Source organism: Pipistrellus hanaki (assembly GCF_964339955.1).
Source record: "Pipistrellus hanaki genome assembly, chromosome: 11".
Lineage (NCBI taxonomy): Eukaryota > Metazoa > Chordata > Mammalia > Chiroptera > Vespertilionidae > Pipistrellus > Pipistrellus hanaki.
In genome coordinates this window covers 5,215,124-5,239,639 of record NC_140513.1, presented here as the reverse complement: position 1 = coordinate 5,239,639, position 24,516 = coordinate 5,215,124, and the positions used below count along the sequence as shown (strand labels likewise).

Here is a 24,516-nt window from a genome sequence, read left to right as displayed (position 1 = left end):
GGTCTCACGGGTGACTCAGGGGCTGGGGGAGGGCAGCCTTCTAGCCACCTCTCCAGGTTGGCAAACGGAGTTCGCCAAGAGTCTGTTTCCTGGAGGAGACAGCTCCCTGCGCCCCAGCTTTCTGCAGGATACTCACTGACTGGCACCGGCCGGGGCCCATCTCCATCCCATGCATCCCTCCAGAGTAGACTCAGTTCCCACACAGATCCCGGGGGGCCTTTTGGCCTCATCTTCCACTCCCACTGCTCTGGCTTTAGGGGGCTCTTTCTCCACTTGTGGCACCTGGGAGTGGACCCAGCATTTCTGTGTATTCAGAGGGACAGGGAGGACTTTTGTGTCATCGCTGCCGTTCTGATTGGACATCCTCTTGGCTCATTTTGAGCTGGAGGTCAGCCAGGAGCCTCGGAACATTTCCATTAGACCTGATATATCAAGGCAAGTCTCACCATCTTGTAATCCATCCTTTTTCCTCTGTCAACTGTACATCTGTTCTTTTAATCTCATCTTAGTCTGGTCTACCATGACTCCTTTGAGTCCTGTTAGCCAATATATTTTTTTTAATCTCTTCCAGTGTGGGATCAGCTTGATTACTGTTCATCCAAGTCCCTGAAAACTGTAGACACTCCCCCCGGGTTCCCCATGGTTCACTCACAGGACCTCAGGAGGGACTGTTCCTACAGCTGCACGTCTACCAGCTCTGCAGCTGTGGTCCGCCGGCTGTGAGTCCGTCACCTGGGGAGCTGCTACCCATCCAGATGCCGGGGCGGGGCTGACATTTGTGTTTTTTTCAAAATGCCGTAGGTGGTTCTGATGATTGGTTTAACCTTGGGAACAAGACGTAATATCTTTAGTTGTTATTATATAATACCTCGTTAAAATAGAATATAATAGGAAATTTTGATCTATTACATAACAGTAACAGCACTAGATGAAAGCCAGAGGTTATCATTAAAGCTATATTTGCCACAAATGGAGCTCATTTTACTTACAAAGCATTTGCTGTGCTTAAAGATGTAGTCCAGGGAGTGAAATTATTCCCACTTAGGTTCTGGGGTAATATTTTCCATTCCTGTGCCAGTAGCACAATTAAAGAGACAGTAGCTCTTCATTCATGCTAAGATCCCGTTAGGAGAAAAAGGACCTATAAATACTCCTGGCTGTGAGATCATCCTTGGGCAAGCCGCAGGTTGTGAGTAATTGCTCTGGCCCTTCCGAAGGACTCTGAGCACCCCAGCACAGAATGCTGAACCCCCGTCAGCCCAGACTTCACAGGAGCTCTCTGATGTTCCGCGACAATCAGGGCGGAAGCTGCTTTCTGGCCCCTGGGCCCAGACATTGAGGGGTCCCTTCCCAGGGAGGAGGGAGGGGAGGACCTGTCCCCAGCTCTGAGTGGCAGAGACATTCCGGGCTTGTGATTCTCCTTGAGGAGCCCACACCCCACAGCCCAGCTGGAGACTTGCCTCCCACCCCAAAGGGTGCAGCCGCTCAGCTGAGACCTTGATGGCTGCCTTTCTCACACCCTGCCCCCCTCTGCTCTGGGGATATTGTGCCAAGGGGCCCACCCAGTGCTTTGCTTTCCTCAGCCTTTAGTTTCTTTTATTTCACTCAAGAAAAATAACCCACATTCCCATTAGCATTAAGTGAGCGTAATTTATGGACATTCTTATCTGCATAGAAAGTGGGTGCAAGGCGAGAATCTATTCAAATGGAATCATGCTACACTTGCTATTTTTAATTAAAAGTATTGACTTTAATTTTATTTTAATTTAACCAGAGAAAAGGAACTGAAATAAAACATACAGAATTGCTGCTCTTCAAACAACTTGTTCCCCACCACAAGAGATACTATTTCCCAACAGAGCCTCCTAAGATTAACAGAAGAGGTCAGGAAAACAGAAAGGGGATTGAGCCCATCGGTTCTGTTTTAACTGGATTCCCGCTGTGAGCAGGGTCAGCTCTCTGGGCTCTGAAAGATGAGAACACTGGTGCTGCCCTCCCCTCCCCTGCGCCTCACATCTTCCCTTTGCTGTTGGTTATTTTATTATCACTGCCTCGTCCAAGTTTACAACGTACACATCATGTTCAGCAATCACAGTGCCTGCTGCTCGGTGTTTTTAAACAGATTCTGTTCTTACCACCTGCTGATTCCCCACAGCGCCTCCATTCCTGGGATTTTTTATTCTCAGTCAGTCCCGTGTGGAGGTGATGCAGGAGGCTTTCACGTGTTGGGCGTGCTCCGGTTTCCTTCGTGAGCGTGTCTGCTTCCTACTTCTCGGCTGCGCTCCTTTGCATCTCCCCCAGGACGCGTGGACCCACTCCCTTGCCATCCTGTCTTGTCCGCTGCTGTAGAGAAGCCCCAAGCCCGTCCGATTTTTTTCCTCTTGTTGAGTGCCTTGCTTGGTCCGCCTGGGTGAAGAATTCCCTGAATTTCAAAAACTCAACCAGGGGAATGCCTCTGAGTGGAGGGTGTCTGGTATCCAATGTCCCTGGTACAGGTGTGTTCTTTCCTCCTTTCAGAGGAATTCTTGGGTCTACATCTGACCTTTCTCCTGTGTCATTCCTGGCTTTTCTCTCGTGGGGATTCTAGGCATCCGCGCGTGGGTGCTGCCTTCTGCACCCGCTGGCTTCTTCCTAATGGCTGTCGCGGCCGTGCTTCTACTCCGGGCCTCATTCAGTCCTTGCCGGTTTCCTAGGCCTCCGACCCCTTTTCATCTCCCTCCTGTGCGTTACCGTCTCATTTTTCAGGCCTTGTGTTCTCCAGCCCGGGTTCTGCATGACTTGTTCTACTGACGGAAGCATGTGGGGTTTCCTCGTACTCCTGGGGCTGCCCCGGCCGCGCAACTTGCCCTCTTCCTTTCTCCTCTTTCTGGGAGAGGATGTGCTCAGTGGCCAGGCCATTCCTTTGCTTCTTGTTCCCATGGAGACGCTCCCATGGCTGTGATAGGGGAGGGACAGCTGGCCCTGCACTTGTGTGTGAGCGGGCTGGTTCCCCTGTGCCAGGCGTTCTCACTCTTTCCCTCCTGGTGCCTGGGGAACGCAGGCTCAGGCCCCGTGAAGAGGGGAGCAAGCTGTCTGTTCGGGTTTGGGCGCTCTAGTTCAGGGTTTCCTCCACCCTGTGGAAGGCTGTATCCCATTCCAGAAAGGGATCCCCTCAAGTGTGAAATTCTACCCTCACCCCCCTATGGAGGCTTCCTTCCTGTCAGGTCAGCGTATCCACCAGGCCCTCCACTCACCCCACCCGTTTCTCCCAGCACCTGGGGCCACGCAGAGAAGGGACAGGTAAGGACCCGCTCAGCCCGCCGAGCAGTCTCAGGGGGCAGGACAGGAGTCAGGCCGCGTCACAACTCCCAGCCAGACTTCACCACCTCCTTTTCCTTCCTTGGCTGCGAGTTTCTGAAGGTTATGGCTTCCATTCACGCCCCTAACGTTGTTGAGCAGCATCTGATGAGTTTGGTTACTCCTGAGCTTCCCTAAGTGTGTGCTGGTCTTGTTGGGAGAGAGGGAGTCTGGCAGCGGGCTTCGCTCTGTCATTTCACCCAGCAGTTCTTAATGGGTGCTTTTGAAAAATAATAATACCGAGTTGCCAATCCTCCTAAGGTCGCCATTGCCTCCTGCCGCTCTGGGGGCAACTGAGAGGAAGTGTCACGTGAGGGTTAAACCCCGGCTTAGGACAGATCCCCAGTTTAGGACCAGATCCCCTGCTTAGGACCAGATCCCCTGCTTCACCACTTGCTGGTCTTTGAATTTAGGGAGCTACTCAGCTCACTACTCTTCAGCTCCTCGTCTATAGGCTGGCTGGGATGACATGCCTACCTAGGGCTGTCTGGAGAATGGGCACATGGTGCCCGCAGAGGATGGGCCATGGTCACTCTTTGCTGTGCCACCCGTTATTGCTGGGTCGTGGGAACTCGCTGGGGGCTCGGAAGGAAGTCGCAGTGATCTGGAGCAGACCTTGAAGTATTCCTGGGTTTCGGGACTATGAGCCTCCTTAACCTCCGTCCAGTCTCCCGGTTGCAAACACACACATGCTCAGCCCCCCTCCGATGCTCCAGAGCCCGTCTGATCCTGTGAAAACCCTTTGTTTTCAGACTGTCGCTCAGAATTGAACCCGGAAGCAGCTCTCCAAGACTTGTCTCTTCGAAGGAAGATCTTGCAGGTATTGTAGATGTGTCCTATTGAGTGGGGCAGACCCACTGAAAGCCCAGATACGCTGCCAGGTGGGTCCTGACCGCGGGGCCAAAGGCGCAGTGTTTGCCGGTTGGCAGACACCACTGTCCCTGCACACAGCCCTCCCGCACTACCTGCCGAGGCTCCGGTCACCCGGAACCCTGGGGCCCCCTCTGGGCCGGGCTCCCTGCAAGAGCCTGGGACCTAGAAGCCCAAGAGAGTCAAGATCAGACCCCCAGGCTGAGAGCACGCACAGGGCAGAGCGGGACCCTCTCCTTTCACCAGGGCCCTTCCATAAGGCCCCAGCCCTGGAGTTGTGGTGCCCGGGAGGGTGCCCCCCGGCACAGATGGCTCATCTCCCTGGAGCCTCAGTCTGTCCACATGTTTGGGGCACACAGAGTGTCCCTGGTGAGGAAGTCAGCCCCAGTGTGCCATCTCCCCTCTCTGCTCATCAGTGGCAGTCACCCTGCAGGTTGCCGTGGCGCCTGAGCAAGCTCACACCTGTGGAGCACTCTGCCCACCCGGTGTGGAGCACTCTGCCCACACGCCATGTCACCATGGCGGTTTCTGTTCCTCAGTGTCCAGCGGCTCTCCGTGCCTGGGGATGACGTCACTGCTGCCCAGGGTGGGACCAGATTGGGGTCTGGGCCCACTGTGCTTCCTCCTCCTGGTTTGAGCTCGGGACTCACCGGCCTGGGTTCTAGGCCACTGCAGTGTTGGATCAGCAGGTCCACCCTCCGGGCCTCGGTTTCCTCACCTGTAAATGAGGGTAATAAAGTCTCCACCCCAGGATCGTGGGGAGGTCAGGGTGGAAATGATACTTGGAAGGCACTCAGTGTGGTCTGACCTGAGTGAGTACTGGGGGAGGGCGTGGCTGTTGCAAGCTGCTGCCTGGCGTGGGCGCCTCCAGCCTGCTGACCTGCTCAGGCCACTCCCCACCGTCCGGGTTAAAGAGCGGCGTGGCGCCCGGCACCTCCAGCTGAAGGACACGGGGAAGAAAACGTGTTACCGACTCCAGTGTCGCAGAGACTTGGAGTCTGAGGGGTCAAACCGAACACCCAGCACCCGGGAGGCTCCATTTCTCCATCTGTAAAGTGGACACGCTGATACCTCCCTCACAGGGTTCTTGTGGGAATTTACTGAGATCACAAAGTAAAACCCTGAGCGCCGCCGAGCCTGACGCTTAGAACCCACTCAGCAAGGGTGGCATCTGCTGCGAGGATGATGTTATCGTCAGTGCTGTGATTCCGCCTCTGCACCACGTCTCCCTTCAGGGTGTAGCAGGCCCTCACTGCCCAGGGAAGCCTTCCCTCCCCGCCCGCCCCCCAGGCCCACCCCTCCTGACCAGGCCAGGGTCCATCACGCCAGGGATAGGCACCCGTTTGTAACGGTGCGCAGCCTCACCCATCACTGACCTCTGGTCTGTGGCTGCTTTCACCCTCCAGTGGCGGGGCTGGTTGGTGGATGGGACCAAGACCCTCTAGCCTAAAAGCCCAAAACATCCACTAGCTGGCCTCTCACCGAGTCCGCCAGCCCTGTGCCCCACTCCCCACCCCTCCAGCTCCTTCCAGCTCCTTCCAGCTCTCTGCCGCTCCCGGCTCTGTGCTCCTTTATCCAGGCTGCCTCCCCTCAGACTGCCCTGAGGTGATGGTACCAGAGTGGCACACAGGTCGCCTGCCCTCACCCCTTCAGCCCTGGCCTCTGAGCTCCTTGCCAGGCCCTGTGGGCACCTGGCTCTCGAAGCAGCTCCAGAGCCGCCGACTGCTGACTCCGCACTCCCCGGAGGAGCGCTGATGCCAGCAGTTTTCACGCAGCCGGCGAGCTCGGCTCACGGGCGTTTTCCACCAGTTTTCCAAACCCCTGGCTGCAGCCCTGGAAGCTGAAGGTTTTCATTGATCACCAGAAGGCAGGGGAGCGTCTGGAAGGCTTCAGGCTCACTCCTCCATCCTGGCTTCCCACCCCCACGCCAGCCTCAGGTGACAGAGGTGGTGCCTGCACCCCTGGGACAGCCAGGGGTCCCGTGGGGGCAGGGCCAGAGGGACGGCTCCCAAGAGGCCTTCCTGGTCTGGCAGTGAGACTGGGCTTCGTGGCAGGAGCCTGACCAGACGGGGGACAGGAATGTGCCTCTCGCAGTCCCAGGAATGGCAGGAACGCGGCCTCCTCGGATCCCCGGAGGGGGGTTAAGCTACCGCCCCGGGATCTCTTTCCAGCAGGCAGGCGCCCACACCTGCCAAGGAGAGGCCCCACGATGTGTTCATTCGTTCCTTCACTTAAACCTTCCAGGCCGGGCCTGCTGTGGGCCAGGCATCGCTGTGGGCCCCGCACCAGGAACCAGGCACAGGCTGCCCTTCGGGGACACACGCAGAAGCAGCCTCGAGAGAGCAGGTGTGGCATCGAGGACCCAAAAGGAGGCCCGTGTGAGCTCCCAGGCCCTCCCTGTGGCTGCACCCACTCCTCTAACCTGCTTGCCCGCCAGGGGCACGGGGGACCGGGGGACGCAGATTCTGGCGCTGGGAGCAGCCCTAGTCTCAGGTCCCTCTGAGGCCTTGGCTAATGTCAGAGTGGTCCCCACTGAGGCTGTCCCTCTATCTCTGCAATGTTCCCCACCCCCACCCCCAGAGCTGCCCCCACTCTGCACTCCAAGGAGTGGCCATGCTGGCAGATCCACACGACAAGTAGATAGACAGACAGTGAGAAAGGAAATGGAGAAACCTTCTCAGTTTCCGGTCTGTGGAGAAAAAAGGGCCACGTTTTCAATTTCCCCGTATGCACTGTTTCGTTTATATAAATGAACTAATATTTTCCTGGAGAGCAAAAATCATAAAGAATGCTGACCCTCAGAGAGGGCAAGCCATGTTTGTGTGTGCGTTGGAGCCCGTGAAGACATTTCCAGATCCTGGGAGCTCCGCCTCCACGTGGCCGAACCAACTGGCAGGTTTTCTCCGAAGAGCCCTCGGCAGCGGAGCCAGCCCCTGGGAAACCGCGGCCTGCGCCGCCGCTTCTGCACCCGGTCCGCGGGCCTGCTCCCCGCACACCTGGTGGTCTGCCTTGTCTCACTGCCCGCTGGGTAAAGGCCTGCCTGGCTCTGGCCGTTAGCTGTGGGACCCTGGGCAATCGGCTCAGTCCCTGTGAGCCCAGTTTTCTTCTTGGTGAAATGGGAATAGACATGAATACTTCACGTTGCCTCACTTCACAGGGTGAGGCCGTGCGGGGAGAGCCCCAGCACAGAGCCCGTGCACGCCTACCACTCGGCTTCAGCACGGATGTGTCCTGATGGAGGGACAGGGAGGCGGCCGACAGGGAGTCCGTGCCACCTCCAGCTCCTCGCTGCTTGGATCCCCTCACCTCCATGCCCGTTCCTCACAGGGGCCACAGTGGTCCCTGGGAGGCCACACCTTCCTTGTGCCAGCAGATCTGCGAGTGCAGCTAAGCTGGTGTGGCCACACTGTCCTCTGGCTGCAGCCCCATTGGGTCCGCAGGCCTGAGTGAGGCACTGGCTGTTCCCTGGGTCTCCCAGCTGCTGGGCACAGGTTTCAAGCTCTCTGCGTGGTCTGTGGAGACGCTCACTATGGTTGAGTGGACGCAGAGATCACCCTGTGGGCCAGGGGTGGGGACTCCCTTCCCACATGCTCCTCTCTCCTCCCGTTTATAGACTCAGAATGGGTGAGGAGCCCTCGGTGAGGGCACATCTGATCTCTTCTGGACATCTCCCAGCTACTAGCCGGTGTGTCAAGGTCAGGCAGAGGAGCCAGGGGCAGGCCCCGCTCTGTCCGACCCTGCTGCCCCGCCTGGCCCCGCTCCATGCAGCACCGCCGCAGCAGGCACTCCTTGCCCCTGTGCCTGGGAGTCTGGGCCTTCTCACCCGAGGAGAGGGCCTCTGGGCCTCCCCACAGCTGAAGGGCGACGTTGGCTCACAAAAGGGACCCGTGAGAGCTGCATGGATAAGGAACAAAGAATGTGTGAGAATGTAGAAGGGACCGGCTCCCAGGCTCGACCGTGAAACCTGGCCAGAGAAAGGTTTCAACACAAACAGACTCTGTGCCCAGGGACCCGTGTCCTGCGTGCACAGGGCCCGGCAGACAGGAAGGCTCTAGCAGGCGCAGGAGCGAAGCTGAGACCGGATGGAAGTGCGTCCTGTGCAGATAGATCTCGGCCAGGGTGGCGCCTGAGAGCCCCCGGTCACAGCAGTCATCATCCGCCTTCTCCAGAGAGGAGCCTGACCCTGAGCTCCCAGCTCCTCCCTGGGCAGAGGCTGGACTGGAACCCAAATCCTGGGACTCCAAGCTCAGTAGTTTCTCTGCCCCAGCTGCCTCCCATTAATGTCCGATGTGCAGGACTTGGAAAGCACCCCCAAAGGCCGCAGTGGGGCTGCCAGACTGCTGACATCGGCAGTGCTGGCCTGGGCAGGGCCGCTCCCTGCCGCTGGAAACCCATGGGAACAGGAATCCCCATCCCAGCCCCGCACCCTCTGCAGCCACTGCCTCTGCAGCCGTGGGCACCGCACCAGCATTCAGCACGCACGCCTCGCTTCCGCCCTGCGCTGGGCACTGGGACAGGCCCCTGACTCCAGAGCGGGGTCTGGTGGGAGAGATGGGCAACCTACAGGCTGCCGACACCATTCCTTAGTGACAAACGGCAGGCGCTGTGAATGTGGGGCACGGCACCCCAGAGCAAGGGGCAGGAGGCTGTGGCCAGGAGGAGGGTCACCGCCCTCTGTGAGAGCTCAGGGACACCGTTGTCTGATTCAACCCCTGAAGCGGGGGCAGGTTGGCAGCCCTTTCCCTCCATTCCTCTCTTCTCCCGAGAGAAGCTTCCAGGATGAACAGGAGGTCATTCTGAGGCATCCAGGCCTGTCCGCATGTGGCGCTGGCCAGCTGACACAGGCGGCAGACTAGACCCCTCCGGTTTGCTCTCTAAAGACCCGAGTCAGAGAATAGGGGGCATTGCCGTGTGTCCTGACCTCAAAGGTGGGTGCTGCCCGCACAGAGCTGCCAGGAGGAGTGCCGGCCCCTGTGCCTTCCTGTAGCATTAGAAGGGAAGAAGGTCACTTACTCATGTGCCCAAAGTGATACTGTCCTCAAATAGTTGTTCTCTGACCCTGGCTTTGCACAAGTCCTTTCAGCCTTTGTCTTCTTCTCATCCGACAAACACTTTCCCTGCATTCTGCCCAGGCCTCCCTCCTCTTACTGAGCTTGCAGGCCCCCCTCCCCTCCCCGGGCACCCTCCTGGGCCGCATGGCCTACACCTCTGTCCCCAGCTGCCATCTGTCTCCCGAGCTTCACAGTCTCCCCAATGGCCTCCCGACATCGGTCCCAAACTGAATTCATCCGCTCCCTCGGTGAATGTCACCAGCCTCCACTGAGGGTTACCCCGAGTGCCCCTTCACCCACCAACCCTACCCCTGCCCATCTCCTAGACCTCTCTCTGCCACATCCGTCCTCCCAGCCTGTGTTCTTGGCCACATCCACACATTCCAGCCAGAGAGAGCCTTCTAAGGCACAAATCTGAGCACCTTACTGACCTCTTACAACCTCCACCTCTTCCCCTCATTAAACTCTTGGCCTCTCGTGTGGTCCCACAGCTCCACCCCCCACCCCCCCCACCCCCATCTTCCCTCCTTCAGCTCCTCAGCCAGGCTGGCTCTCCGAGCTTCTCTAGCAGGTTCTGCGTCTCTCACTTTGAGGTCTTTGCATGTGCTTCTCCTTCTGCCCAAGCTGCTGCCTCTGCCGGGACCTTCGCCAGCCTGGATGTCGGACCCCCCAGGTCTGCCCTGGCCTTCTCAGGTTCTCATATGCACTGCTCCCGGCTCCACTGCTCCCCCAAGAAGCGCCTTAGCCCTCTGACCTCAGGTCCCACATCGCCCTCAGTCCCACGTCCCAGAGAGGAGCTAACAACAGTCCCTGTGAGGCGGGGTGATGCCGAGGCCTCAGTGAGGGCCTGTGAACAAGCGTTCGGTACATCCTGGCACTTGGTGGATGCTCGATGAATGGCGGTCAGTACCATTACCACCGCCGTTATACCGTGATGGTTACACTGTGAGTGTGGTTAGTACCAGGTCTATCACTACCAAAGCCCGTGTCCGCCCTGGGCGTGGTTATCTGGTTACTGCCCCTCCCGGGTCTGGAACCATTTGCTGCAGGAAGGGAGAGGGACACGAGCCCTCTCCTCCCCGCGGGTCTGCCAGGTCAGATACTGCTCCCGTTCTGTAGCCGTAGAATTCAAGCTCAGAGGTGCCAGGTGACTTGCCCAAGTTCACTCAGCCTGCGGTGGCAGCACCAATGGGAGCCCAGACCCGGCTGCCTCAGGGTCCCGGGCTCTGCTGTTGCCATCCACCCGAAGCCTGTGCTGGCTTCTCTGCCGACCAGTGAGTGGCCCGGGCAGCATGGTGCTTTCTTAAGAAAAATGTAATGAAAACCAGATTTTTTTTCCAACATGATATCTCATTCCCCACAGACTGTCAGTTCTCATATATTCCAATAAAACTGTTAAAGAAACAGCCACTTAAAGAGCTTTAAAGATTATTCATGGAAAAATTATGCTGAGGAAAAATAGAGCAATCCTCTGAGATAGTCAAGCCCACGGTCAGTTTTTCCAGCTGCTGGTGCCATATCGGCCGGCGGCGGGGACCACACTCTGCTAAGCGAGGCCAGAGCGCCGGCTCATTATCGCCGCCCCCACCCACCCCTGCCGACAGGACACGGAGAAAACAACATCGGAAACTGCTGGAAGCCACGTGCCCTGTGCTGTCACGTGGCAGCCGGCCCAGGCACAGTGGGGCAGGCGGGAGGCCTTTCGGTAGCAGAATGTCACTTCCTGGCAGAGGCCACCCCATCGTTGGGTTCCAGCTCAATGGGAATTCTTCCGCCTCAGCCTCAGAGCCGGGCTGTTGCTGGCCCACAATGCGGGGGATGCACGTGGCCAAGACCAGGGCATCCAGAGCAGCGTCTGGGTGACTCTGGGACCAGGGAAGTCGCAGCTGCTTCAGCCTGGCCGCCTCCCTCCCCCCAGCTGTGTCCAGGGGCATCTCAGGCCAGATGCCTCCACGGCCTTCTGAAGCAGCACGACGAGGGGGCGGCCCCAGGCTCGTCCCACACGCCCCCAGAGGGAGAGTCGATAGCTGACCAGAGGAAACTGAGGGCTAATTGGAGGCTTGAGAGCCCGAGGTGGGATCAGAGCAGGAGCAGGGACACAGGTGGGAAGGGCGCCCGTCAGGAGTGAGCAGGAGGCCCAGGAAGTGACCAGAGGAGCCTTAGTGTCCGGCTCTCGCTGCACCCACAGCCGGGAAGGAGAACACACCAGCACCCCTTCCCTGCGTGACCGGCTGTGCTCCGAGCATCCCTTGTAAAACGGCGCTGGTCAAAGCAGCCACTGACAGTGCTCCATGACTAGAGTGTTTAGACAAGCCTGGCACCCATTGGTGCATAACAATGTTAGTCCCCTTCACCGTCCCGTTCTCAAAAACAGCAGCTGGAAATAGTCACCGGTTTCCTGGAGGAAGTTACCAGATCACCTCAAACACGCCACTGTTCCCCGCTCCTCCAGCTTTGGCTGATGCCTGATCTTTGAACTGCAGAGCGCCTCCGCCCACACTGTACCCCTGGGCTCAAGTCCTGCCTGTCGTGGACATGGAAGCCCTGGCTCTCCTGCCTGTGTGCCATGTAATGACGTCCCTACTAAGCACCCACCTCCTGGACTGCAGCCCGGGCACACAGTACGGTGCCAGGCACGGGATGTCCACCCGTAATTATCACCGTTTTTATTGCTGCGACACACCAGGGAGTCCAGTTCCAGTTCAGACCCCGGGGAGGAGCCGGCGACCTGACCTTTACAAAATATTTTCTGAACCCAGGGGAGCCAGAGTGACTCAGGCAGAGACCGTAATCCTGCTGATAAACAAGGCGGACTTCACCCTCCGCACACTCATTTATGGAGCAACATGTGCAAAACAAAAACAAAGCAGGGCGGCTTCCGTCCTCCCTTCCCTTTCTGGGCAGCGGCACGAGACTTCCTCCAGGGCAGAGCTCGCCGTCGCTCCAGCTCTTTGAGCAGAAGTTCTTCGCCTGGGTGTACACTTGGGTCACGGGCGTGTACACGAGAGTGACCCGGTGTACACTGGGGTCACCAGGTATACACTGCAGTCACCGGGTGTACTAGAGTCACCGAGAGAACAATGAGCAATGAAATCAGAACCTGGGGGGGACAGGCCCGAGACGCTGCATTCCCACCCTCCCCCTGAGAACCTGGCGCATGCCCTGCCTAAGGATTCCAGCCTCAGAGAAGCTGAGCGGCAGTGGGACCCTCGCCAGGAAAGGGCACGCACACACCTCTGTTGCCATAGGTGCCATTTCAGTGCCTCCACACTCCGCAAGGCCTTCACGGACCTTGGTGGGTCCTCCACCGGGGGTGGTGAGGTCCAGGCCATGCCGCTCTGAGCTCGTTACAGTGTGTGCCATGTAATGACGTTTCTGCCAGTGACAGACTGTATATGCGTGGCCCCATCGAGTGTGTGGAGGACAGACTTCTGTTTGAGGACACGTGACTGACAGGGAGACTGCCCTGGGGTCAAGGGGCCTTATTTTACAGAAAACGAGAGACTGGAGTGTTCATGGGCTGGAGGAAGGGGCCAGAGGGGAGGGAAATGATGGCGTCAGTCCTCAGAGGCAGCAGGCCCGGAGAGGAGAGATTGGTTGGAGGAGGCCCCTTCCCGGGCCCACAGGAAGGCTGCCGTGGGTGGAGGCGCACGTGGCCGTGCGGGCTGGCGTGAGAGGCGGAGCCTGGCCACCACGGCGTTCTCCTGAGGCAGAGAGCGTCGTTTGAAGTGAGGTGAGGGTCTCTGAGGTGTGCAGGGGCCTAGAGAGAGGTGGCATTTGGGGATAGTTGTAGAGGGGAACAGTGGAGAAAGTGGGCCAAGGCCTCGTAAAGGGATTGTGGGGGGCCTGGGGCAATGAAGATTGGGGTGTGCAGAGTGGGGTGCGGAGGGGCAGGCAGGGTGAGACAGCAGGAACCCCGAGCACGAGGAGCTGCGAGCTGCCTCGTGAACCTTCCCAAGTGCCAGAGGGAGCGAGGCCGTCCGAGGTGGTGTCTGGGACGTTAAAAAGGGATGAGCCACGCACACTGGAGCTCACTGTGGTGACAGCAGCCTGTGGGAGGCCGTGGGGCCCTGGATGGACATGCCTCCCAGGCCCTCGGGGGAGGCTCCCGCACGGCTGCCTGGGCTTGCATTTTGGTGTGCTCTGCAGGATTCTGGCCCACTTCCTGTCTGTCCTGGGTAGCTAAGGCTTAGCACCTGGGGTCACTTCCTTTCAGAGCACGAGCACAGCGGTAAGATGAAGAGCAGGCCCCTCCGTTAATGTCTGTGCCCTGGCCAGCATGCAGGCCCTCCTCCTGCACGGGCTGCTCAGTGGTTTGCGGCCCAGCCTCCTGGCTTGAGGACCCCTGTTGTCCCTGGGACCGGGGCTGAGGAGAACATGGCACTAATTATATAAAACAAGTGTGAGGCTGACCGAAACCGCTCCCAGCCACCTGCGAGCTGAGGAGTTATCCCCATTTTTCAGATGAGGAAACGGGCTCAAGGGAGTAAGTTAATGACCCGTCCAAGGCCACCCAGGCAGTACCTGGCAGGCCTGGGCAGAGCCTGCCTCGCTAGCTGTGCTCTCACTCAGTGAGTCCTCCCTCTGCCGCCCTCCTACGCTCCGTCCCTTCTGTCCCTCCTGCGGAATGTGTGGGCGGAAAAGTCAAAGTGGCTGGAGAAGGGCACAGGGTGGGCACCAGCCCGGACTCACAAGACAGGCTGTGAAGGCTCTGCCACCTGCTGGATGCCTGGGATAAGTCACGCCCAGGCAGGGACACCATGTACATGCAGGCCCCTGGCCATCCTGACGGCACCCCGGAAGTTAGTTATGCTGGGCGTGAGGGGGAGGTGTCACATGCGGGAGCCGCGGGGCCTGCTGGGCCTGCTCCGCCTGTGACAGCTGGCCCAGTGCCTTACCCACAACCCAGGCCCCACCCCCGAGCCTCCATAGCCCCCGTCACAGGACGCGCTCTGCTCTGTTCACAGGCCCCTCCGCCAGCTCCAGCTCCGCAAGGTTCAGCCGGCGGCCTACCTGTCCTGATGCATCTGTGGCTGGCAGCCTCCCCACACCCCCGGTCCCAAGACACAGGAAGAGCCACAGCCTGGGCAACAAGTGGGTACCTGAGTGAGCCCCCCTCGGGCTCTCGGCGGGCTGAGCGTGGGGGGAGGGGGCTAAGGGGTGCTTGTCCGCTGGAGCTCTCCCCACCCCGTCTGGGAGGGCTGGTGGTGCTGTTGGTATCCCTGGCTGGTGCCCTCTCCTCAGACTGGCACGGGGTCAGAAGAGCTGGGGTGGTCCTGGCGACAGGAGCCGGTGGAGGAAGCATGCAGGCAAGGGCAGGGGAGCAGTGTGGGACTCCCTCCTCAGTCAGTGCCTCCCTGAGGAAACCCAGATCCAGCGGGCACGCCTGCCAGTCTCAGGGCTCAGAGTCTTTGCTTGCCCATTGCTGGAGTGAGTCTGCAGCTCAGGGCATCTGCCCTGGTTCCCCAGCCTGTGGGGCTGACAGCTGGGAGGCATGGGTGGTCCTTAGCATGACCAGGACAGCAGTGCCCATGTCCCTAGGAACTGGGCACAGGCTCCTTACAGCTGGGTCCCTCCCTCCCTCTGTTCCTCCCTGTCTCTTCTTTCTTTACTTCCTTCCTTCCTTCCTTCCTTCCTTCCACCAAGACACAAGCCTCAGCCAGCCAGGCTGGCCCCGGAGTCGCTCCTGGGCTGGAGGAGAAAGGGGTTGTTCTTTCTCTGCTCTGTCCTGCCCCGCGTTATCTCACTGAGCCCGCAGGCCCGAGAGGTCGGTGCCGTTACATGCCTGAGCCCAGTGAGGTCCAATGGGGCGCAGTACCTGCCAATGGAAAGGTGGGAGCAAGGACTTGGACGAAGTGTGTGCGACTCCAGAAGGAGGCATGGACCGCAGCCACATCCCCTTCCCCTGCGCGCCCCATCGCTCACAAGTACCACCCACTCACTCAACCTCATAATCATCCTGGGAGCTAGGAAGGGCAAGAACGGTTAGCCCCCACTGGACAGTTGGGGAAACTGAGGCCCTGACAGAGGATGGGACTTGCCCAAGGTCACGCCGTGAGATAGGGCGGAGCCTGGACGGGCTCCTGGTTCGGGGTGGAGGTCTTGGCCTGCAGGGGGAGCCCTGTGGCTGTAGGTAAGGAGCCCTGCCTCTCTCTTCCTTTCCGTTTCCAGTATGATGTGTCAGTTGAGTGTAGTTGAGAGTAAAAGTGCGACATTCCCATCGGAGAGAGCGAGGCACCTGCTGGACGACAGCGTCCTAGAGTCCCGCAGCCCTCGCAGGGGCCCCGCCCTCACCTCCTCCTCCGCCGTCACCAACGGACTCTCGCTAGGTAAGCGTCCGGCTGCGCGCAGCAGTGTGGCACAGCCGGCATGTGCTCGTGTCTGTCTGTCACTGTGCCGCGCCCGGCGGCCCCACCCGCAGAGAGGGCTCCCTCAGGAGTCACCCTGCCGGGGGCTCTGCTTCCTGGCCTCCGGGTGTCACAAAATGCCTGGCTTTGTCCTCATCCTGCCAGTGGTCTTGAGCACAGACAGGTGGAAGAAGCAGCCAGACATACACCCGAGATCCGCCGTCCCTGGCTGCAGCTGGCAGAACCTGGCCGCTGCCCTGCAGGGCTGCTTCAAGACAGCGCGGAGGGCCACCCCTCGTCTTTGTCTTCACTCGGAGTTAGAGAGGCCGAGAAGGTGCTCTTCACGGGTGCGATGGCACGCCTGAGCTTCAGCCGGACACATGCTCATGTCAGCAGAAGGCACTGCACTGCTGAGGCCGGGATGGGCGAGGGCGGAGTCCTCCCACAGTGCCCAGGTCACCCGTCCTTACCGCCGTTCGACACGTGTCCTGTCTGCTGGCCGTGCCCTTTCAGCGTACTTGTGCTTCTGTGGTCTTGTGTCCGTCTGCTTTCCTTAACAGGGAGCCCCCCTGGTGCTGGTGGTGGTTTAGACAGTTGCCAGGCAGGGGTTTGATCCGGTGACTGCAGAGTGGAGGGCCCAGGAGCGCAGGGAGGGGGTGTGGGGACAGGAACAATGTCCCCCGCCCTGTGAAATGCGGCCCCTGTCTGAGGCAGTGTCCCTCCGGGCACAGCCGTCTCCCAGGACTGGAGACCGTGCCAGGCCAGGCCCGTGTCCACCTCCCCCTTGGAGGAGCCATCCTGTTGGGACCGAGCCAGGAGTGTGCACGGTGTGTTCAGAGGGTACTCCCGGGAGGGGAGCCGGGCAGCATGTGGGGAAAGGCTGGCTCAGAGGTGAGCAGGTCTCCTCTCAGACTCTGCAGTCCTGGGGCATTGCGGTCACCAGGGCACAGAGTCACAGTTCCCTCAGGACGTGGCCATGGGGCCCTCTTCTTGGCGTCCTGGATAGGTTTGGAACCAGCTGGGAACCAGTCAGCAGAAGGCACTGTGCTGCTGAGGCCGGAATGGGGCAAGGGCAGGAGCCGAGGGTGGCATGCGCTGAGCCTGGGCCCAGGCCCTGCTCTTCCTGGACAGAAAGCTGAGTCAGACTCGGTGCCACCTCACCAGAGCTGTGGCCCTCGGGGCCTGTGTTCAGAAACGGGTTTTTCTGCCTGGAGTTGAGAGCCCGGAGCAGGTGGCCATATGCATGTGCCATTGGGAGCTGAGCAGGTCCTCTCTGTCCTGGACTCCCAGCGGGCCTGGGACTCCCTCTTCCCCTTTCCCACTGCCCAGCCTCGGCGCCAGCCGGTAGCCCAGGCAGAGATCCCTGACCCGGGGCACCTCACGGTCTGAGGGTCAGTACAAGGCGTGTGCATTAGTGAAGTGACAGAAGAAAGTGTGTCCTTGTGCTGGAGGTAGCCTGGAGAGCCGCTGAGAAGCAGACGGGGGTTAGGAGGGGGTGGCTCCTAAGCCCTATATGTATGTCTGTGTGTGTGTCCGTTGCTGGCCAGAGGTCTAAGGGACCCTCAAGGCTTCTGGTGCTGGGCAGCAGCTCTGACCAGTGTCCAGTCAAGCCCTGACCCTCGAAGAGGAAGTGCTATTTGGCCTCTGTCCTCACCGGGTGAGACCTGTTCTAGCCCCGGTTTTCCTGAGGCCAGAGGGAGGCAGTGGGGGGGCGGGGGAGCAGGCCAGGCCCAGCAGAGGCCCCAGGGCCCTGACTCCCATGTCCTGGGGTAGGCAGTGCCGTCTTCCGGGGCCATGGGAAGGGAGCAGAGGCCCCCCGGGGAACAGTGGGACAGGTGGTTCTTTGCACCCTCCCCGGGGAGAGGCAGAAATAGAGGCAGCAGGAGCCCAGTGAATGGCCCATCGCTCTGGCGCTTCTCCGGCGCTCAGGGGCCTGGGCCCAGGGAGCCAGGAGAAGAGGCCCCTCCAGATGGCTCCTCTCAGGGAGCCGCCTTGCTCACCGATCTGTGTTCCTTTCCAGGCAGTAGTGAGAGCTCAGAGTTTAGTGAAGAAGTGTCTTCAGGGCTGGAAAGGTGAGTGTGGCCTCAGCGTGGCCTCCCTCCCAGGAGGTGCCCGGGGCCAGGGAGCTGGAGACAGCTCCAGGCAGGGACCCACCCCAACCTCACCCCATGGGCCCGCCCGGGAGGCTGCTCTGTGGCTCCTCAGGACAGCTCAGCGCAGGGGCAGGACCCACTGAGGGAGGAGACCAGCCCCATGTTCTGAGCTGCCCCTCATCACTTGGTTCTGTGCTGGCCCAGGGTCAAGGCCAGCGCCTCTCTTTCAGGCTGAGCTACTGGGGAGACTGGTCTGAAATTCGGGCTCTTGTAGTCAGAAGTCTGAGAATGGGCCCAGCCTGCAGGCGGGCATGTGGCTCCGCCTGGTGGGGTCTGAGAGCGTTGCACACACATGACCTCAGGCCCTAGGCTGACAACCAGCTAGGCTGATCCCTCAGCTCAGGCTTCAGCTCCAGCTCAGGAATTCACCCTCAGCACCTGCTCCACGCAGTGTGCTTTCTCTGTGCCAGCACACATGAGCCCTGGGAAGACGGGGCTCTGACTGGGGAGCTCCCCAGCCGTGGGGCCGCAAAGTGAAGGGCATCGTAGTGGCTGTAAGGGAAGCAGGGAGAAACCCAGTGACACGAAGGTTACGAGAAGCAGGCTCCCACCATCCTTCAATGGCCCGCACACACAGGCACACACTCACAGTTATGCACTCTCACACACACTCACATCCTCTTACACATGTGGATGCACATACCCACACACGTACATTCACACACATGCATGCACATGCATACCTCACACAGATACACGCCTCGCACACACGCGCACACACACACACACACACACACACACACATACACACACCCTCTGGTGCTGAGCCTCCTGGCTCCTCAGTGCCCATAATCAGAAAATGGCCAGAGAGGAGGCGGGTCCCGCCCAGCTGGTCCTCACAGGGCAGACAGAGGGTGTGAGGTGATGAGTGATCTTGTGGAGCAGTCGCTGTGTGCCAGGCACTGTTCTGGTCTCACCGAATCTTCATACTCTGCCACACAGGGTTATCCAGGGCCCCCACTTATGCACATGGACAGTGGGGCTCAGAGGGGTGAAGTGACCCCAGTCCTCACACTCTGCTGGAGCAGAGCTGCCCAAATCCATGTCTTCCTGACCACTGAGCCCGCCTCTCCACCACCCTTCAGGCCTCGTCCAAGGCCATGCTCCAGGCACTGGCCCCATGTCGGTCAGTCTGTCTGTCCTTGTGAACCCCTGATGGAGGGCAGGAAGTGGGGGCAGCAAGGCCTTCCCTCTGTCGCTGCTCTGGGGCTCCTGGAGGGGGTTGCTCCACTCTCATTCTCTCAGCCAGCGGGCCAGTGCCCTGGCTCTGGGCCCCCGGCAGTGATAGGAACCAGGGCGGACTGCAGGTCTGCTGGGCACGCCCGAATCTCCCCAGGCCACAGGCAATGAGGGGACATGGGGTGGGAAATGGGCATGGTGCCAAGATCCTGAACATCATCCAGACCTGGACCTAACCATTGGCCCCTTCCTTCCTTCCTTCCTTCCTTCCTTCTTCCCTTCCTTCCTTCCTTCCTTCCCTCATTCGTTCACTCATTCATTTATTTAATACCCATTTGTTAGGCAGCTGCTCCCTGTCAGACCACCCCTGAGGGTCATGCTCTCAGGAGGGGAGGGAGGCTGCCTTTCCGTTTTCCCATGGACTCCGTGGAAGTCGGGCTGTGGGCGTGGCACCAGGCTGACTCAGCAAACCTGGGCTCCTCAGAAACTGAAGGAGGAGGGAATGCTCCAGTCAGGCCTCAGTAGAGGCAGCAGGTGCTTCTTTGTGAGGGTTAAGCAGCAGCCCAGGGACATTTGGTGAAGGACCACGTGGACCTGAGGAGGCCACCGGGCCTGAGCAGTGTGCCAGGATGGGAGAGGTGGCCCAGGCGTGCGTGGTGTTCTCTAAGAGTCATTGCCGGAGAGCGGGTGCCAGGAGGTACCTGGTCTCCCAAGTTCTACGTACCTCAGTGAGACCTCGCCGTCTGTCTGGACGCTGCCTCAGTTCAGAGGGGCCTGCGGTCAGGCCTGCCTGCTGCTTCAGCCACCTTGGGTCTGTCCCTCAACCTCTGAGCCTCAGGTCCCTCAGCTCTGCAGGGAGGGTGCCCACGGGAGTACTCAGCACATAAGTGGAAGTGCTCCATTGGGGAAACTTATTTTGGGATGTTTATGAATTTCACTCAGTAGGTACCTCTTGCCAGCAAGCAAGTCATCGGGAGTCTAAAGCTGGGTGGGGTGAAGAGAAAATTCCCAGATGGCCACTCCGTCATCACGGAGTAGATAGACGATGGGGGAGGAAGTGTCCCCAGCCCTGGCTGGCCTCCAGGAGTCACTGACCAGGGGAAGAGCCCTTTAAGAAAGGGCTGCCGGCAGTCAGACGCATGGTGCGAGGGTGTTGAGGAGGCTGGTGTTGCAGTCTCTGTACTGTGTAAGGTTTGCTTGTTCTTAGCAGGTGCGATCTCCCAGCCCCTTAGGAAGACCCCAGGAAAGCAGAGTGGTAGCAGCAGAGCCCCAAGCCCGATCCCCTCAAATCTGTTTTTAAAGACACACTTTTCCTTCTTGGAGAAGACCAGAGACTCTGGCAGATGCCCCGGTGTGCCAGGGTGCAAGGTGCCTCTTGAGCCCCAAACTCTGCAGTGAGTGATTAGGAGAGGGGGGTGAAGCTCTGGAGGCCATTTTGGAGGTGAGGGTCCATTTCAACTGAAGTGCAACCACGAGAGCGGCTGTTTCCAGGGTGATCCTCACAGAGGCTGAGGGCCAGGAATCCCAGGCTGTGTCCCTCACCTGTCACCCTTCAGTCCAGTATCCGCAGGCCTTCCTGCCCTTGTCCTCCGTTCGGCTTCTCTGCCTTGGGCGGCAGCCCAGTTGGATGATGGGCTGAGCTTCTGACATTGGTTCCCCTCAAAGATGCCGTCTCTTGCCTTGTTCTCAGCAGCAGACACTGAAGTCTGACAACTGAGGCTCCGCCCAGGAGTTTAGGCACCGAGAGAGGGAACAGTGGGCAGTGGTACCCGGGCCTTTGTCTTGACCCTGCCCTTGGGCCCCAGCTGACAAGGGCTGGCCCTGCCCATGAGCTGCTGCAGCTCCCTAAGTACCGAGAAGCCTGCCACCCGTCTCTCCAATGCCCGCCGCCCCCAGAGGCAGGTCCTAGGACGTGGGGCTCGTGTGGACCCTTCTCTGTGGATATCCACTCTGCTCCCCCCTCTCTCTCTGCAGCACCGACTTCTAGACCTGTCAGCTCACAGAGGGGAAGGTGTACGTGTCACAGCTTCACCCCGCCACAGAGCCCGACTTTCAGTCTCGCATCCGGTTCCCAATTGCCAGGAGAGAATATCAGATTGACTTGCTCGGGTCGGAAGTCCTATCCACTCAGCTAAACTTAAGTGCAAATGAGGCTCCTAGGGACCCAGTCAGTGGATCAGGGACATGGCCCGGAGGAGGGAGAGCGCCTCACGGGCAGTAAAAGTGCTGTAACAGGTTCAGCTGGGGAGACGCCCAGGGCCCGCAGAGCTCGGGCAGCGGCTTCCTGCCTGCAGCTGAGGGCGAATCATCAGCAAGTGGCCAGGGTCAGGTGCCCATCCAGGGTTTGCTGTGCAGGTGGGCCCTCCACAGGTGTTCTCCCGTCAGGCGCTCCGTGCACTTGAGATAAAAGCATGGGGGGGCCTATTCCCACTAAGGCGAGACCACTAAGGCCTCAAGGTGATTATTATCCAAGACGCCTCCCTGCCCCCAACCTACCAGACCAGTAACAGGGACTCGGGTTAAATTATGAAATTCAACCCCAAGGTACCTGCCAGCCACTGTGGCACTAGAACACTGTCCAGGGGGAGTGTCCTGCAGGCTGTCTGGCCAGCTTGACTTCTCGTGGTGCCATTGGCCTAAGCAGGACCCGGCTGCGTCCTCTCAATAGCACCACCCACTCTTCCTTCCTAGTGCCGTGACCTTGGGCAAGTGGCACCCGTCTGAGCCTCAGATTGCTTATCTAAAAGGTGGGCAAGAGGATATGCCTGCCTCCCAGCGTTGTGTGATTAAACAAAATAGTGAATGAATATGCTGAGCACATTACCTGGCACTACCATCTCTTCCTCACCATCACTCATCACCCCACCGTCCACCATCGTGCCCACCATCACCCCTAACCCTCCCCCCCCCCCATCGTCCCATCGTCTCATCATCCTATCGCCATCCTTGTCACCAGCTTGCACACCCTTTGGGACAGATGTTCTACCGGGTTCCCAGATCAGACTTGCCATGAGCAGGACTGTCTCCTGCAGCCCTCCTCCCTGCCACCCCCAAGACCCATCATTGCGGGGGGCAGGAAAGTGGCCCTCCTGGGGTGCATTCTGTCCAGCCACGTGTTCCCGGCCAGGAAAGGCAGCTGTGGTTCTGCACTGGGGCCCCCATGTCCGTCAGAGACATTCCGACAAAGCCCATTCAGCGTGCACTGCACAGAAACTCAAGAACTGGGGCCTCCCAGGGAAGCGTGCAGGGAGCTGCCCGCAGAGTGCTGCCTCCAGACCTGGGCCCGGTCCCATGGCAGACTCCACCCATGGGACAGCCGGCCTCTGCCCAGCCTGAGACTACAGAGTCAGACAGACCTGGTCCAGATCCTGGTGAGCTAGGCTCACGGCCCTGTCAAGTGCCCTCACATCACCCAGCCTCAGTTTCCCCATTCTGGGAGGCTCATGGTGTGCTCACCAAGCTCCGGAGAGAATGAGTGCATGGCCTGGTGCCTCCATGCTCCCCACCCAGCCCTATCCCCACCCAGCCCTGGGGATTTGGGGGCCCCGCGCTCCTGTAGGAAACGCACGGGAAGCCTGCTCGAAAGGCTGGACTGCTGGAAGGTGCTGACTTAAAGCTCTCCATCAGCACGCCAGTCCTGCCACGCGTGTGCTAAGCGTGCAGCCACGGACTGTCTCAGAACAGGGGACAGAATGGTGGCGAGGTGGCAGCGCCCACCACATCGCTGGGCTGGGGAGCTCCTGGTGTCCCCGTGGTTGCACATTTTGCTGGGGCGCTGGGGAAAGGAGACCCTGAGAAGAAAGGGTGAGAGAGGGGCCAGTTTCCAGCTCAGAGAAGGGAGGGACCAGCCTCGGCTCAGCGGGAACTCGGACGGAGCGAGGAGACTCCCTGTGTACAGGGCTGGCGAAGCTCCCTCAGCCCTGCCCGCTCACGGAGCCCCTCACTTACAGGGTGACATGGGGTGACACCCCATTTCTGGGTGCCTGAGCTTTTCAGAAATGACAGCAGACCCATCGTTTTCTATATTGTATCCTGGCCGCTCGCTCACTGCTACCTCCCAGGAAATAGTTACCTGGACCCGGGCGTCTGTCCTCTGACGGGCAGCTCAGAGGCCCAGGGTGCTGGAAGCGTGGCCGAGGGGGAGAGCTGGGGTCATAGCTTCCTGAGCGGACTCCCGCAGAGGGCTCTCCCCTGTCAGAGCACCTGTCTCCCAGCTTGTGGCTAACACTCGGCCTTTTCCTCCGAAGCAGGGGACGTCTTTATGCCACGCTGGGGCCCAACTGGAGGGTTCCAATCCGGAATTCTCCCCGGAACCGGAGCTGCGTCTACAGGTACCCATTTATTCTTGTGTCCGTCCATACGACAGAGGCATAGGGTGCATGCTGGGTGGCGTGTGCGGGTGCGTGTGCGGGGTACTGCGCTCTGTGCTAGAGGCTGTGGAAGGGATGGACACGGCCGCCGCCTCAGCCCTCGAGGCTGCTACAGAAGAGACCAAAACTGGACAGAAAATCCCAGGCGCCCGGGTCCCAGAGAAGTGGGTGCTCTGAGAGGGGAGAGCAGGGAAGGCTCCCTGGAGAAAAGACGGAAGAGAGGGAGGAATTAGCCTGATGAAATAGGGAGGCAGGCAGAGGGCTATAAGGGTGCCCCAGGCAAAGGGGCTGTCCGTGGGCCTGAGGCAGGAAGAGCGGGAGATTCCACGCAAAGGGAAGTCAAGGTCCAAGGAAATGCAGGGGGGAGCGCAGAAGATGAGGCTGGAAAGGGCGGGAGCCACAGCCGATGGGGAGAGGATAGGAGGGGAGGGTGGGGCTCCAAAGGCAATGGAGACAGTGTGTGTGGGCTGGAAAGGGAGGGGAGGAGGCGTGACCAGGCCATCCTGGCCGTGCGTGGAGTAACCGGGAGGAAGGTAGGAGTCATGCTGTGAGGTCAGGGTTGAGTGCCCAGCTGGGGTGTGGGATGGCTGAGGCGGACAGGCAGGCGTTGCAGGGGTGGAAGGTGAGAGAAGAAAACCCCTAGGTACAGGCTCAGCTGGGTGGGTGGTGTTCCCTGGGGGGAGGTGCAGGCTGAGGGAGGGGGTTGGGGGAGGGGCTGGAGGAGCAGGGGTGGGGAACAGCGAGCAGAAGCCCTGTCTGAGATTGGGCTGAGCGGAGGTCTGGGCTGGTGCTGCACTTGGATGCCTTCACCCATAGGTGGCGCCTGAATCCCCATGGCAAAGGCTGAGAGAGGAACCCTGAGAAGGATGGAAGGCTTGGCAGGGTGGGGGTCCCCTGTGCCCCTTCTCACTTCACCCCACCTCTCGTACTTCCTCCATGCTCTTCCAGGCTTCTGCCAGCACAAAAAGGAGGGGCTGTGCGATCCCCAAGTTCCCCAAGTGGAGAGGAAGCAGGGGATGGGTTATAGGAGCCGTGAGGGGCCCAGGTCAGGATGGGGTGCAGGAGCTTCAAAGGGCCTGGGTCAGGATGGGGTACAGGAGCTTCAAGGGGCCTGGGTCAGGATGGGGTGCAGGAGCTTCAAGGGGCCTGGGTCAGGATGGAGTGCAGGGGCCATGAGGGGCCCAGGTCAGGATGGGGTGCAGGGACCGTG

General features: G+C 59.7%; 1 protein-coding gene across 11 annotated transcripts in view; it reads left to right on the top strand.

Annotated features, from left to right (window-relative positions):
* RALGPS1 (Ral GEF with PH domain and SH3 binding motif 1) overlaps window positions 1-24,516 on the top strand; it is a 241,292-nt gene that overhangs the window by 206,028 nt on the left and 10,748 nt on the right. For 4 of the 11 annotated variants that reach the window (XM_084898361.1, XM_084898360.1, XM_084898357.1 and 1 more), the window contains exons 11-15: window positions 4,089-4,156; window positions 14,225-14,351; window positions 15,429-15,586; window positions 17,625-17,676; window positions 23,184-23,267. In XM_084898361.1, coding sequence (XP_084754487.1) covers window positions 4,089-4,156; window positions 14,225-14,351; window positions 15,429-15,586; window positions 17,625-17,676; window positions 23,184-23,267 — 489 coding nt within the window. Of the gene's footprint in view, window positions 1-4,088; window positions 4,157-4,745; window positions 6,445-7,363; window positions 10,782-14,224; window positions 14,352-15,428; window positions 15,587-17,624; window positions 17,677-23,183; window positions 23,268-24,516 lie in introns of those variants that run through there. The other 7 variants (XM_084898365.1, XM_084898364.1, XM_084898367.1 and 4 more) reach the window with 5 other exon arrangements.